Genomic DNA, 14,577 nt, shown 5'->3' on the forward strand with positions numbered 1-14,577 from the left:
GACCAGAATCAAAGCAGGAGAGGTGACAACAGAAGCAGAGGTCAGAGCTGCCCTCCCCTCAGGTCAGGACTGAGCAGACTCTCCCAGAGGCCACAAACCATGGGCCACCTGACTGTCCCTCGGCAACGTCATCCTCTAGGGAAAAGGAAGCTTAGGCTGCAGACAGAAAACTCTGACAATAGTGAAAACAGCAGAAAACGCTCAAGAAAACTGCCAAAAGAGAAAACGTGTAAAAATTTAGTATTTCGTACAACTTTTTTAAAAGATGTGAAATAATAATACCGACATAAAAAAACATTACATAGCAAATAATACAGTGTTTGTATAAAACTCAGTTAAAAAACATAATTTTATCATTTAAAATGATTCAGAAAATACATTTTGCTGACAGTAAATCCTAACGTCACAGATGGTGACAATCCTCCATGTGCCGCAGGGAGAAACGGGCCCCGGGTACAGCGGACGCACATGTTCACGGTCAGGACTCCCGTGGGGCTGCTACGCGGGTGGTACCGGCAGCAGCCTGACCGGGTGGGAGCATCGCAAACGGTTAGGGGCACGGCAACCCCCCTCCCTCGGCCAAGTCCACAGTACCGAGTTCCGAGACAGCCGCCTGACCCCGAACAGCTGCAGGACGGCCCCCGCCGCTCCTTTACTGGTAGATGACCTTCACGCAAAACGTCTCCTCGTTTTTGTCTTCGTGATCGTTGATGTAAATCAGAATCTCCTCCTCCCCGGCCTCCTGACGGGACGCAAACCGCAGGCCGATGGCGTAGGTCTCGCCTCCCCGGACCTGGCAAGAAGCATCGCCGTCCTAGCGCCCACCCCGCCGACCCCTCTCTCTCTCTCTTCCAGCCGCTTCCACGCAGGCAAACACACATTCCCCAGGCTCGCAGGCCCCAGAACATACACTCATGCTCTGAGCCAAGCTTCCCAGTGTTACTGTCGAAGCCCTCACGGCTGCTCCTCCCAAGCCCCGGGAGACGCGTCACTAAACCCTCCACCAAGTGAAAGACCCGGGTCCGCCCGAGCCGCTGCTCACTTTCCCTGAAAGAGTCACAGGAGATGAAGGCCTAACTTGCCAGGCAGTCTGGATAAAACTGTTGCAAAACTGCAGGGAAGGTCGCCCCCAGGGCTGCCCCCGCCGGGGCCTGGGTGTTGGGTCAGAGGCCCGGCAGAGTTCAGCAGAGGGTGCCCCTGGGGGTCACAGGCCACGCTCCCCCAGGACTTGCTGACGCCCCCAAGGCAGGGTCCCGGGAGAAGCAGCGCCCAGGCCCCCCACCCCGTGCAGCCCCGCACCTGGAAGGCGTCCTCCTTGAACTGCAGCAGGCGCGGGTGGTCGCTGTGCAGGCGGTAGGCCCTCGGGGAGGGGTAGGGGTTGGTGTAGGTGATGCGCTTGTTGGCGCCCTTCCCGCCCCCGGCAGGCAGTGTGATCTCAAAGGCCTGTGGGGAGGGCAGGAGTTGGCCCCGGGCTCCTTCTCCAGCCACTTCTTCCCAAGCCTGCCCTGCACTCCTGGGCCCCAGACATTGGATAAATACGGCAGACAAGCCCCCCGAGTTCCCGGTCGCGGGGCTCACGGGACAGGAGGAAACACCCACCCCCCAGGCCCCCAGCCAGAGGGGCCAGGAGGGGGAACGCCGGCCTGGAAATGGGCAGGCCAGGCCACAGGACACACCACCCGAACCGCGTGGCCCAGCGCGTCTCACGTCAGACCTTGGAGATGAGGGGTGGGCGGCAGGAGAGGCACACGAGCCACGAGGCCACCAGCTGGTGGGCGTCCACGTCGACCAGGTTGAGGTGCACGAAGCGGCTGCCCGCCCTGCGGGGCCTCACGCCCACGTGCAGGTCCTGAACCCCGTGAGGGGGCAGCACGAAGACGCCTTTGGGGTCCGTCTTCAGGAACAACAGAGGAGAAGCAGGTCGGGAGGCAGCCCCTCGAGTCGTGCAGACAAGGGGTTTCCTGGGCACGCAGCCCAGGGGCTGAGCGGGTCCCAGGGGAACCCCTGTGCTGGGCGGGAGGTCCCCTGGCCTGCGTGGGGTCAGAGGTAAGAAGGCCCGATCTGAGGCCAGAGCGGACCTCACCACCAGCACCCATGCCTGCGGGTCACAGTCTGTGCCCCCATCTGTGCGGGGCGAGTCCCCTCCCACATAGCGCGACACTCTAAGTGTCAGAGTGGCCTCAGGAGAGACAGAGCTTACAGCCCCAGCTCTGAAGCCCGGCCTGCTGGCAGGGCGTCCGTGTCACCCTCGTTATCCAGATGTACGGTTGCAGCCGCACTGATTCCAGAGTATCTGTTAATATTTACCTCCCAACAATTCTACAAATTCACCTTCAGGGCTTACGTGTCTCTCATCCCACAACGGCACATCTGATAAAGGGGATCTGAATGAAGACTCTATCAAAGTCTTCAGAACCGACCACCAGGCCGCAGCCCAGCTCCCACCCCCTCCCCGGGGTGGGCAAGGATGGGGAGGGGCCAGGGGACACCCGCAAAACCCAACAGCCAACCCCACACACCCCCGCTGAAGGCCATACCGTCAGCTCCTGCGGGTGGGAGCTGAAAGCCTTCACTTTCCTAACTGTCTGCATCCCCCGAAGAACAAGGGCCAGGCGGGTCCGCTGGCCTGTGACACAGGAGACGTCCACGCGCTGCAGGGAGTGGAGGTGGACTTGCCAGGTCTGGACGGGCGTCGCCAGCCAGCGGTCCCTGCGCGGGCAGAAGCCACTCACGGTCGGGCGAGGGCAGTACACCAACCGCGGGAGAAGAGCCCCAAGGAGGCTGAAAAGGCGGCCAGGAGGGCGGGCTGGGGCCCAGCCGCCATCACCCGCTCAGCCACCTTCCCTCTGAGGTGGAAGCTCTCAGGCGGGGCTGCGGCCTCTGCGTGACTTTGACCCTGAACAGATACTCTGGAGGCATGGCAACGTGGGCTTCTGCAGATGTGCACCTAGGCCAGCTTAATCCCAAACCAGGCCTGGAGCAAAGTCCACGGGCAGCACAGCGTGGATGAGGACGTGGGCTTGGAGGTCACATGGGCCTGAGCCTGGGGCCCATGTTAGCTGCCTGGTGCCTGAGGACACTGACCCTTGGTTGTAAATGTGGTTCAGCATCACCTGCCCATGGGCCGTCAGGACAACACTCTGCGGCCACCACACAGCAGGTGTAGGCCTGGCGCTGCCCCTCAGCCGGGTGGGCACTCAGCACAGGAGACCCCCGCCCGTTCCCAGGTGGGCTGCACCAAACCCTCCAGCCTGCACCGGTTTTAAAGGGTCTCGAGGGCTGGGAGATACGACTTACAGGAAAAGGTAAAGGGACCGGGGTCATTTCACCCAGTCCTCGGGCATCAAAGGAAATGATGCCACCTTCCACCTCCCCTTGGGGGGCCTGGGCAGGACCGCTGCCTGCATTCCCTCGGACTCGGGGAGGGGACCCCAGGGACAAGGGCTGCCTGGGCCGTCCTGGCACTGTGCTGGGGCAGAAGCAGCCTCGAGTTTCTCTCCTGGCTGGGCTCCCGACGTGTCCCTTAGGCTGTGGTGCCGCTCTGAGCAGAGGCGCCCTTGCAAGGCCCCGGCCAGTCTGAGAACCTCACTTCATGTGGCCAAAGGCCTGATGGCCCCCAGCCCCGTCACAAGTTTAGAGGCAGACAGGGCTGGCCCACTTCCATTGCCACCAGCAGTCCCCAGCCTGCCTCCTCACGCCCTTTACCCACCCTCCAGACCACCATGGCCCACGTACTCACGCATAAATGGTGACAAAGAAGTCTTTGATCTCCGGGCTGGGACCACTGGCCACCTTCAGGAACACGTCTCGGGGCTCCCTGGGGCCCTGCCAGACAGCGGGGGGCACGTCACGGCCACACCACTGCCTCTCTGCTCTGACCCCAGCCCCCCAAGTCCGCAGGAAGCAAATGCAGGTGTGAACCAGGCCCCCTCCCCCTTAACATGTTTTTCATTTTCTGTACTCATCAGAATTCACTATTTTTGTCGCTACAAAAGAGAAAAATCATTAACTTCTTGATTTCATATTGAGTTTAATAATTATATTCTGCAGGAGATTTTACCCAGTTTCCTAACCAATCGTAATATGATTATGGCCATTATCCTTACACAAAAGCAATTAATAAGTGCCTTAATCACCACTCACTTTATTCAGTTTGCCTCATGTCTTTTTTTTTTAATTTAAATTCAGATAATCAAGGAAGTGATCTGCTAGCAGAAAAAATGAAAACTCATTCATAAAGCTCTCATGAGGTTGTCAAAGTAGCCCTTCAGCATCTTAGAAAGAAACCGCTTAAGCAAAACCCTCAAATGAAGAGGCTGCAGGAGACCAGGGGTGCAGATAGTGGGCGGGACCTGGCGGGGAAGGATTTTCCCGGGAGGGCGCTACAGAACTTACCATGTTCTGGGTCTCGCAAATGACATTCGGGTCACTACATCGTACGTAGACCGGGGGGTCCTCACCGGGCATCCCCACGGGAGCACCTGGAGTGGGGAATATCACAACAAATGTCTTTTCCCGAAAGCCTGGGCCATCACAGGTGTTCAATGAACCCTGCTGGGGGATGGACACTGCCACCTGCGTGGACACTGGCCCTTCCGTTCCGAGCTGCCTCCCTGGGGACTCACCCCAAGAGACTAACCAAAAGGAAGCGGGGGTGCCATGGAGCCAGTGCCAGACGTGAAAGGCTCAGATCTGTTCTAAAGGCACCAGCTGGAAATGAATCAGCAGGTGGAGGGGAGCCCAGAGAGCTCTCCAGGCTCAGAACTGAGGCCAGAGCAGAGCCTGACACCCGAGGCCGGGCAACCTTCCCAGGGCTGTGGATTTCAGAATGGAATCAGCCTGCCAAGGGCGCCTGTCATCTCAGAGGAGGTGAGAAGGTCACCATGTCAAACGATCAAACGACTGAGGCGAGTGGCAGAATTTACAGCTGTGCCCTGTGTTGTTAAAGAGCATTGCAGGATGACGTAAGGACACCACTTGTCACCCTTGGGGAGAAGCCTTTTCCACCTGTTGAACCTGCCAACTGCCAGCCGTGGGGACAGCGGTACCTGCCTGGAAGCGTGTGCCAGGGCAGCAGGCGGATGGCCTTCTTCAGGAAGGTGAGCTCCGGGTGGTAGAAGCGGAAGACCTGGTCCACCACGTGGGGCTGCAGCTCCACGGTCAGGCAGAGCACGGCGAGGGGCTTGCCGCTGCCTGTGCGGAACAGAACCTGCCAGGAGAGCACGTGGCGCAGCATCAGGACCCGCACGAGGGCCCGTGGGCAGCTGCGTGCACGGCGCCGCCCTGGACGGACAGGGACGGGGTCCCCACGGGGTCCGCTCACGCCCACGAAGTGGGAAGGACAGGCGTGGTCAGCTGCATGGGGTCTGCAGCCGCAGGTGCCCACCCGCTAGGACGGGCCCAGCACAGGGTCCACATGCTCAGACCACGCACGGCTGCCACTCCTGCCACTTCCCGGAGGGCAGGGACGTGCCAAGAAGACCAGCGAGAAAGGTCTGCGGCCCCGACTCCCCCGCCGACGCACCCGCTGCCTGCAGGCTGGGAAGTCGTTCTGGAAGGATCTGGACACTAACCTCACCAGGTCCTCGTGGGTGGGAGCGGAGCATGTCCCCCAGACGGTAAAAGGGGGCTGTGCCTAAACCCAAAGGGCCAGAAATACAAAATTCCTTTAAAAAAAAAGTTACTTATTAAAAAAAATTATTTGTCCAAAACAGGTCCTAATTGGGAACACGATGGAGCCGGTGTCTTTATTCCAGGACTCGGCCAGCCCAGTGAGCTCTCGGGGCCCAGGACAGAGGGCGGCACACGGCCAACCCCAAGGCGGAGCAACCTTCCCGCATCGGTCGGCACCAAGCTCGGGCCCCCAGACAAACCTTCCACGTGGGAAAGGACGCTCTTCCACTTTGTTGAGTTTTATTATGAAATCTTTTAGATGTGTAACTGGACAAATGATAACTGGGCCGCCACCCACGAGGCCATGTGGGCTTGGAACAGGCACGCGGTGCATGCGCTCACCCTCTGAGCCCTCAGCACCCTGCCTGTCCGCCCCAGGGAGCCCCTCCTGAACTCGTGATCACTGTCCCCCGTTTTTCTTCACCATTCTCCCCTCTTTGGGTCTTTAAGCGACCCACAGTGTTGCTTCTGCCTTCCTGGAGCATCACCTGAAAGCCACTGCCCCGCGCATCTCTTCCCACATCTGCTGGGAGGCGAGCCCCACCACTGCACCCTCATCCCCGGCAGCTGTGCCCTGACACTCCTGCCGGAATTTCACCGCTACGCTGGGACTTCAACTCTACAATGACCGGCCATTTATTTAGCTGTCGTGCACATAGACACACATAGACACACACACAGACGTACACTCCTTAGCTCTCTCTGCTCAGAAGGACCAGAAGCAAGGGCACCCCTGTCGTAATGAGCACGCTCAGCACCCAGACTTTAGTTTCTAAACACCATTCACCACTAAAAGAAGCCTTAGATAAACGGCTGATTCCAGAAATGGAGCAGGAAAATGTAAGATGACTCTGGAACATCTTGTGTGCCAGGCACGAAGGAAGTGCTCCAAGAATGACAGGGACATGTCAAAAGGACAGAGGGGCCAGCTTGAAGCCGAAGCCACCGGTGGACCAGGGACAATATGAGCAGCAAAACAAAGAAAGACAGGAACAAATTACAACCCACTGAATGAAACAGGAATTCATGGTCCATAATGGTGACAAACAAATTTCAGGAGTGAACGGATGAAGGCCAAGTGCTGCCTCACTTAGAACATGGAAGGAATGATGAAATCTGAAAGTCACCAATGGGTAACCATCATGCAGGAATCATCAGTGAAGAAATTTTAAAAAGAATGTCTCTATGTGTACAACTGGGTCACTGTGCTGTACAGCAGAGACTGGCACGACATTGTAAATCAACTATACTTCAGTTAAAAAAAAAAGAAGCATCAGTGGATATTAAAACTAGCTGCAGAAGTTGAATGAGGAGCAGGATATTTACAGAGCCTGAGTATCTCCCGACAAAATACTTACCCATTACTTTCTAATTATCAACTATAAAATACTTCTTAATTGATTTTACATTGAAGGAGCCTGGCAGACACCATCTTAACCAAATAAGAGAGTTAAATTAACATCACTGGTAATAGAGCAAATCAACATTGTGTCCCTCCCAATAAGAGGTTCTGAGAAGAACACAGCAAAACGTCTGTGCTTTTCCTGCCCTGAATGCACAGCCGGAACCCACCGACGAGCAAACACCAGACAAACCCAGACTAAGCGGCAGGTAGCAGAAATGACCTGCGCGCTTCAAAAGCACCGAGGGCGTGAGAGGCAAGGAAAGCTAGGGCGGGACCACCAGACGCACCGTGGGAGCCTGGGTGGGTGAGGGATCCAGTGTTGGGATATTTGGTAAAGTGCAAGCGGGGTCTGTGATGAGATTGTATCAGTGCCCATTTCCTGATTTCCCCGGTTCTACTGTGGTGATGGAGCAGAGTGGCCTTATTTTCAGGCCATATGAGCTCTAAGTTTCATGGAACAATGGGGCCGTCTGTCCATAACTTATTGTCAAATTGTTCAGAAAAAAATAGGGATAAATATAGACACAGAATGATAAGGCAAATGTAAAATGTCAACAACTGGGAAATCTGGGTAAATAATTCATGGGAGCTCTTTGCACTATTCTTATAACTTTTGTCTAAGTTTGAGATCTTTTCAAAATAAAGAGTTGTTTAAAAAAAAAAAGGCACAGGCGCTGACTTGAAAGGTATGGCCGTGGCCAGGGAGAGGACAGTTTTACAGCCCAGTGCCTGCCACACAGCAGATACAAAACCACGAGTTCATGATAAGACCTCCCAAAAACTGACCATCTTTGGATGTTCCCAGGGCACAACTCATTATTTTTAAAATTGATAAATAAAGGGAAAGAACCCAACATTTATCCTGACCTTCCGGTATTAAGTATCAATATATTCAGGGTAACCAAACGGCTGAGGGCGGAAAGCTCTTGTTTATAGAAGAGTCACAGCTAGTAAGTACAAGAACGGTGAGAGGATTTCACCGTTTTCCACCTGGTGGGATAATGGATGTGGGCAGTGGATGCTTAGCGGACACGTCGGCCACCTTGAACAGCCACCCGCCGCGGCCTCTGCACGTGAAGCCGTGGTGGGCCCACGGAGGCCGGCCCACGCCCAGCGTCTCCACAGACAGAGCCTCGAGGACAGCGGGCCCCAACTCCCACAAACCGACCGTGATACGATGAGTGACCAGCATGGACTGGACATCGGGCCGTCCTGAGGATTTGTTACTAATTTGGGGGCAGTGATGTCACGTAGCCGGGTTTTGTTTTTTTTTTAAGTCCTTATCTGTTAGAGATACACGCTGAATAAGATACCTGGGATTTGTTTTAAAACTCCAAACTCATGTAAGGAAAAACGTATTAGCCTCTCAGATTTAATTTATAGCCCTAAATAAAGAGCCAACATATTCCTCAGACAAAGGCAAAGCTGCGGCTCCACATTTAAATAAAACACAGCAAATCTCCCCCGAGGATGGGGCTGTGGACACAGGGCTGCCAGGCCCTCAGTCTGGGACGGCACCGAAATCTGTCCCGGGGGGGTGGTGGGTGGAGGGTAAAAGTGTTTCTGTTTTTACTTTCAACCTCCTACAAAAGGCATCTGTCTACCAAACAAACAAACAACAACAAGAAAACTTCAGAAATTCCTACAAAACGACAGTGTCCCAAGCTCCCCAAAGGACATCCCATCGGCAGGCAGGGGGTTGATAAGTGTGCCCTGCAAACAAGCCGCCTCTGAGGTGGCAATGGGACTGAGTCCTATTTACCAGAAGTAACAAACAGCAGGACCCATGACGCGCTTCACCTGGTCCTCTCACAAGACCCCTGGCTGGCACTGCAAGACCTCGGAACATCGGATGGGCGGTCTGCCCCCCTACCTTGGCGTGTTTGGTGGGCATCGTGCTGGACTTACGAGGTGACCCAGCGTCCGTGTCCTTCTCGAATCTCAGCTCAGCAGAGACCTGCGAGAAACCAGGGAGCCCCCGGGTCATGAGACGGAGGCCCAGGGTGACAGGCACTTCTTCCTACCAGTGGGGCCTCTACCTGTAGGAATGGCTGCTGCCCTGGGCCCAGGGCTCCGGGGTCTCATTTATGCTCAGAGTGAACCCCAGGCGGCTGCTGTTATTAACCAGCCCACCGCCCCAAAGAGGAAGCAGAGGCCGTGTGAGCAGTGGGGACAGGGGGCGGTGGTCAGGTCCTGTAACCCAGCTCCACCCGAAGCCAGAGGTCTGACACCTTCATCACGGTCCTGACGACCTCTTGCCCCAAAAGTGCATCCAAAGAGCCTGCACTGAAACCTGTGAGCCTCTCACGCCCGCCTCCGTGATGACCACTGCCCTACACAACTGACTCACAAGGTCAGGAAGAAACGCGCACGCCGCGTCCGCCCTACCAGAGCCCGCGCTTGCTCACACCCTGACGTGAAACCCCAGAGTCTCTGTGGTTCATGTTGGGGAGCAAACGCTATGTGAGAAGCGGGCAAACGGCAGTAACTGGGGAGTTTAGAAAACACTAGATCTTCTGAGGTTTAAGAAAGGCTCTTTTACCAATTTAGCAAAGAGAATGAAGAGGAGGTGGTCCAGCCTTTCCTGAGCACAGGTGAGCCACGGGGCCGCTAGGCACAGCGTAGCTGCCAGGACGTGTGGAGCGGCAGGTGGGGCGGGGGACAGCCGAAGACTAACCCTCCCACCGCATGGCAGGAGGCCCCCATCTCCCACGTTACTTGGCAAATGGGCTTCCCCGGTGCCCAGCCAGCCCCCTCGGCATGGGAAGAATGGCCTTCCCCACCTGTGCCGAGGCCCGCGGACCCGCAGAGAAGGTCTGGAACTTGAAGGGGATGTGGACCATCTCCCGGGGGCGTAGGAAGAGCTGGGGGGTCAGGCTGCCCCGCGGGTGGAACATGTCCTCCTCCAGGGGCGTGTGCAGGCCGGTCAGCTCTTTGAAGTACCGCCACTCCCGACTGTCCAGGATGAGGCTGGAGGGAGGGGAGACGGCGCTGGGCACAATGTCCTTCCCGGTCGGTCCCAGGACCCGCGAGGGCGAAACCAGCTCGGCTTTCGGGCGGGGCTGGGGGCCCGAGGGGGCGCCCCGCCCTCCCACCTGAGCTCAGCGCTGTCGATCACAATGGTCACGGTGTGCTGCGTGTTGTCGGGGTTCCTGAGAGCGAATTCGAAGAACTCGGCGGCGCCCAGCGTGGCACGGATGGTGTGCCGCGTGGTGATGGCCAGGCTCAGCGCGTTGGCGATGCTCTCGGCCTTGGTGCGCTCCCGGTAGGCGGCAATGAGCTGCAGGTCCCGAGCGTGCTGGGCACGGATGCTCTGCTGGGCCTGCGGACACAGGGGCTGAAGCGGGGCCACAGTCCCGGGTGCCCTGCTGCTTGGGGGCTGTTCTCTGCCCCCTTCCCCACCCGCCCCAAACACCACATCTCCTTGGAATCCCCCCCCCCCCCCCCACCACCGACACGGGGTCGGTTGGGACTGGCCACCTACAGCTCCAGGGGACAGGGAATGGGGCTGCCCGTCTACAGCACCACAGCTTCCCTCTGCCCACAGGTGATGTACCCGTGGAAGGCGGGCTCTGCCCACATGCCCCTGAGACTCCAACCACCCACCAGGGCACAGTGGGAATTAAGAGCAGAAGCTACCAATAAAAGAGAGAAGAATGGTCCCCAAACTAAGGCGGGTGACCGGCTCACCAGCCAGGCCTCCGGCGTGGCGGCGGGAGCCCTGTCTGCGAGCAGAGTCCCCAGGAGGGGCTGCGGCCGGGCCTGACTGACCGCAAGCTGGGCCAGGGTCCAGACCCAGGCACGCTGCCTTGGTGGGCTCAGCGTGGGTCCTTCATCCACCTCCTTCTTTAAATGCCTTATGTTTCAATGGGCTTGGCCACCCCAGATGTGTTCTAGAGGCTGGGGACAGGCTTATCTTTCTCGGGTGGCTTGCAGTAAAAAGTGAGGCCCGTCGGAGGCTTTGCAAGCCCAAGACCTAGAAGGCATGCCCACGTGCTAGGGAGGCAGCTGGGCACTGAGGGCCTTCTAAACCAAGGAGGCCCAGGCACCTGAAGGCCTTCGGACTCTAACTCAGAAGGTGAGGACCGAATCTGACCTCTCACTTAAATTATTTTGGAGACTGACTTTCCAACATCCAAAGCTTTGGCCTTTCCCCCACAGGGGAATTGAAGCTGAGCTTTTAGTTTCTCCCTGGGGATTTAAAAACGGGAGGGTGGTCTTGTTGACATCTGAGGCCTCCCTACGTGGGCACTTTATGATCAGAGCTTCTCGACGGGATGGAGCCTCTACCAGGCTGGGCTGGGCGGCACGGCCAGATGTAATTTAGGGTGAGAAACAGACAGAGCTCGGCTATTCAACCTCGACTTGAGACAGCGGGTTGTTCTGACCTGCCAGGGACACAACCTGTACTGCCCACCAGTTAGAGGCCCTGGGACGAGGGCCCTAGGGGACAGGCCACATGGAGGTGGGCACAGGACTGGCCCATCAGACTGACCACCCGGGCGGGCACCGTGACGGCCACTCCCTGGTTTTCCATAGGCCTGGTGGGTAAACGCCACAGGCCGAGAGAGTGTGGCCCCAGGGCATCAGGTGCCCGCATGGCCCCTGGCCAGGTGGAAAGGCTGGAAAGAAGGATCCACCTGTGGGGGCACCTGGCATGACCCAGACTGCGCGAGGCTGCCGTTAACCGCAGGCTCAGCCTTGTACAGACGCGAGCCAATCCTCCAGCAACAGCTTTACCAATGACTAGAGCCACCAGTAAAACAGAGGTGCTGTTTCGGTCTCTTTCTGCCATAGACCTGTCTTCTTTCTTAATTCGAAACCCATGCAGGCAAAGGTGATGACACGTATTGGACCCCTCAGACACCAAGAGGCAGCAATTCGCACTGTGGCCCCGTGACAGGTCCAGGGATGGGCAAGGAGACCCGTGGGCCACGTGCTGGCATTTCTGGAAAGTAAAGTCCTCTCTTCCGTGGCACTTGGCATGTTTTGACAACATGGAACGTGGGACTAGTGCCACCAATTTGCTAGCGTGAGGGGCAATCCCGGAGCTGCTGGGGTGTCCCTGTAGAGGGTACGCAGAGGAGAGAGGACACAGGGACTGACCGCTGTCGCTAGGGCAGCCGCCGTCCTGAGCACTGCACACAGGTTAAGCCGAGTGACCCTCACAGGGAGGCTGTGACTGTCCCAGGGCACCGCAGGGATTCCAAAGCAGGTGTCAGCCCCACACTCTGTGCTCCTGGCCCCAGGCTCACCACCTCCCCCAGGAAGCCCCGAGACCCTCAGCCTCCCCCGAATCTGACCATCAGGGAGAGAAAGCTGCACCCCAGCTGCCCTCGGCCTCCCCCCCGCACAAGAGGTCACACACGGTTCCACACGCTCACCACGCGCGTGCAGGGCCAGCCGGGACACGGCTCCTGTCGACTCTCTTCCCAAGGACCCACTGATTCCATAGAACTCCCATCCCTTCTTCAAGGAAGGCTGAGAAAGCTGGAAGGGAGAGAGACTACCGCATATCTGATACATCAAGTTACTTTCACCTCAAAATTCTCCAGGGCTATGAACCCAGGAAATCATTACAATTTAGTGGAAATTTTTCTTGTATTTGGAAATCCAATTACTTCCAAATTCACGGCTGTATTCAAAATGAGGGTTCTGACCTGTTGATTTCTCTATTAGAACATATCAGGGCTTCCCTGGTGGCGCAGTGGTTAAGAATCCGCCCACCAATGCAGGGGACACGGGTTCGAGCCCTGGTCCGGGAAGATCCCACACGCCGTGGAGCCACTAAGCCCGTGCGCCACAACTACTGAGCCTGTGCTCTAGAGCCCGCGAGCCACAACTACTGAGCCCACGTGTCTCAACTACTGAGCCCGCGTGCCTAGAACCCGTGCTCCGCAACAAGAGAAGCCACCACAATGAGAAGCCCACGCACTGCAACGAAGAGTAGCCCCCGCTCGCCGCAACTAGAGAAAAGCCCGCGTGCAGCACCGAAGACCCAACGCAGCCAAAAATAAACAAATTAAAAAGAATATATCAAATAAGAGGAAACCAGCCAAATGAATCATAATAACAATGATGCTAACACCACCGGCAGCTGTGGGGCTGAGGACCTGCCGTGCGTGGGGCCCAACCCCCTGGACGCGGGAGCCGCTTGTGTCCCCGGCTGACAGCGGGCGGAGCCTCAGAGGCTGCCGAGGAGGGAGCAGCCTGGGTGCACCGTGGCCGGGGAGGAGGCCTGCCCCAAGCCCAGCCCACGGCCGGCCTCCCCTCAAGGCGTCCCCACAGCCACAGCGCTGCTCCTCGGCCAGCAAGACTCTGCCGCCCTCTGCCCGGGGAGCCGCTGGTCCAGCCGGCTGTCTGGGCCCCTCCCACTGTGCTCTGCTCCTCCCCCCACCAACTGGACTGAATGGTCTTTTGCTTGTTGGTTTACTTCTGTCTCCCTCCCTCCACGGCCCACCTCTGCGAGCACCAGGGGAAGGCCGGCCACTGCCTGTGTCTGCCAGGCCATGGGCACAGGCCTGGCCCCTGAGAAGGACGGCGTCTGTTCAGACACCCGCCTGCCTCAATGTAAAGGATCCTCAGGCCCCTGTGGCTTCCTTATCCCGTAAACTCCCGCTTCTTAGGTCTTATTTAGATTTTTAGTCTCAGGTGGGAATTCTTCCGGCAAGATCGATCACTCTGACAACCCGTGATGTAAACGTTTTCATGGCTCTGCTCCCCACACCTGGGGAGCCCTCAGAATCCCCGTCGGAGCTTTCTTAAAAGCCTAGGCTCCAAGGACTCCCCCCAACCAAGGGAGGGGAGCCCAGGAGTCAGCTTTTACGCAATGCGCGCCAGTAATTCTGGCCTGGAAACTTCCCTCGGTGGCTGAGAGGTCGGGTCACATGTTCTGTAACCAGGACGCGGCAGGAGGATGAGGGAGCCCGCAGGAAAGGGGCGGGGCGGGGCGGGGGCGGGGGCGGGGCTGCTCCCGCGGCGTTCCCGAGGACGCGGGGGCGGAGCCTCACCAGCGCGCCCAGCCCGCAGCGGCCAGGCTCCGCTCCGCGCTCCCGCAGGTGCACGGCCCGCATGCGCTCCAGCTTGCGCCTGCGGACGGCGTCCCCCTCGCGGCCGGCGCCCTGGGGCCGCGGGGTCCCCGGCCACGGGGGCGAGAAGAGCAGGGCGGCCAGCTCACTGTCCACGTCGGCCAGCTTCTGCGCTTGCACCACATTTTTCACTGCTGGAAGGTTCAAAGAGAGGGCCAGAGGTTAAAGGTCAGAGTTTACGTTCTCTAAGCAGCCACGGCTCCACGCCCTCCAGAGCCAAGCCTCCAGCTTTTCATAAACCCTCAGAGGCTGATAAAGGTGAAAATGACACACCCTGCCCTCCACAGCGTCCCTCCCTTACCAGCCTGTCACACAGAAGGGATTCTGTCTTGGTGCTTAGATACAAATGTATTAATGCCCACTAGGGGGTCTGCTAGGGAGAAGGTCAGCGCTGTAGAAGCTCAGGCTCTC

The 14,577-nt window shown here is 57.7% G+C and overlaps 1 protein-coding gene across 9 annotated transcripts in view; it reads right to left on the bottom strand.

Moving 5' to 3' along the window:
* Nucleotides 1–287: 287 nt before the first annotated feature.
* Nucleotides 288–14,577, bottom strand: part of NPHP4 (nephrocystin 4) — a 141,709-nt gene continuing 127,419 nt past the window's right edge. For 7 of the 9 annotated variants that reach the window (XM_036826308.1, XM_036826316.1, XM_036826344.1 and 4 more), the window contains 11 exons: nt 14,089–14,300; nt 10,174–10,400; nt 9,862–10,048; nt 8,952–9,035; nt 5,053–5,209; nt 4,396–4,481; nt 3,740–3,825; nt 2,538–2,709; nt 1,715–1,894; nt 1,300–1,443; nt 288–793 (listed from right to left, as the gene is read on the bottom strand). In XM_036826308.1, the coding sequence (XP_036682203.1) occupies nt 653–793; nt 1,300–1,443; nt 1,715–1,894; nt 2,538–2,709; nt 3,740–3,825; nt 4,396–4,481; nt 5,053–5,209; nt 8,952–9,035; nt 9,862–10,048; nt 10,174–10,400; nt 14,089–14,300 (1,676 nt within the window). In that variant the 3' untranslated portion in view covers nt 288–652. The remainder of the gene's footprint in view (nt 794–1,299; nt 1,444–1,714; nt 1,895–2,537; nt 2,710–3,739; nt 3,826–4,395; nt 4,482–5,052; nt 5,210–8,951; nt 9,036–9,861; nt 10,049–10,173; nt 10,401–14,088; nt 14,301–14,577) is intronic. The other 2 variants (XM_036826324.1, XM_036826333.1) reach the window with 2 other exon arrangements.

This window comes from Balaenoptera musculus, chromosome 1, assembly GCF_009873245.2.
Source record: "Balaenoptera musculus isolate JJ_BM4_2016_0621 chromosome 1, mBalMus1.pri.v3, whole genome shotgun sequence".
Lineage (NCBI taxonomy): Eukaryota > Metazoa > Chordata > Mammalia > Artiodactyla > Balaenopteridae > Balaenoptera > Balaenoptera musculus.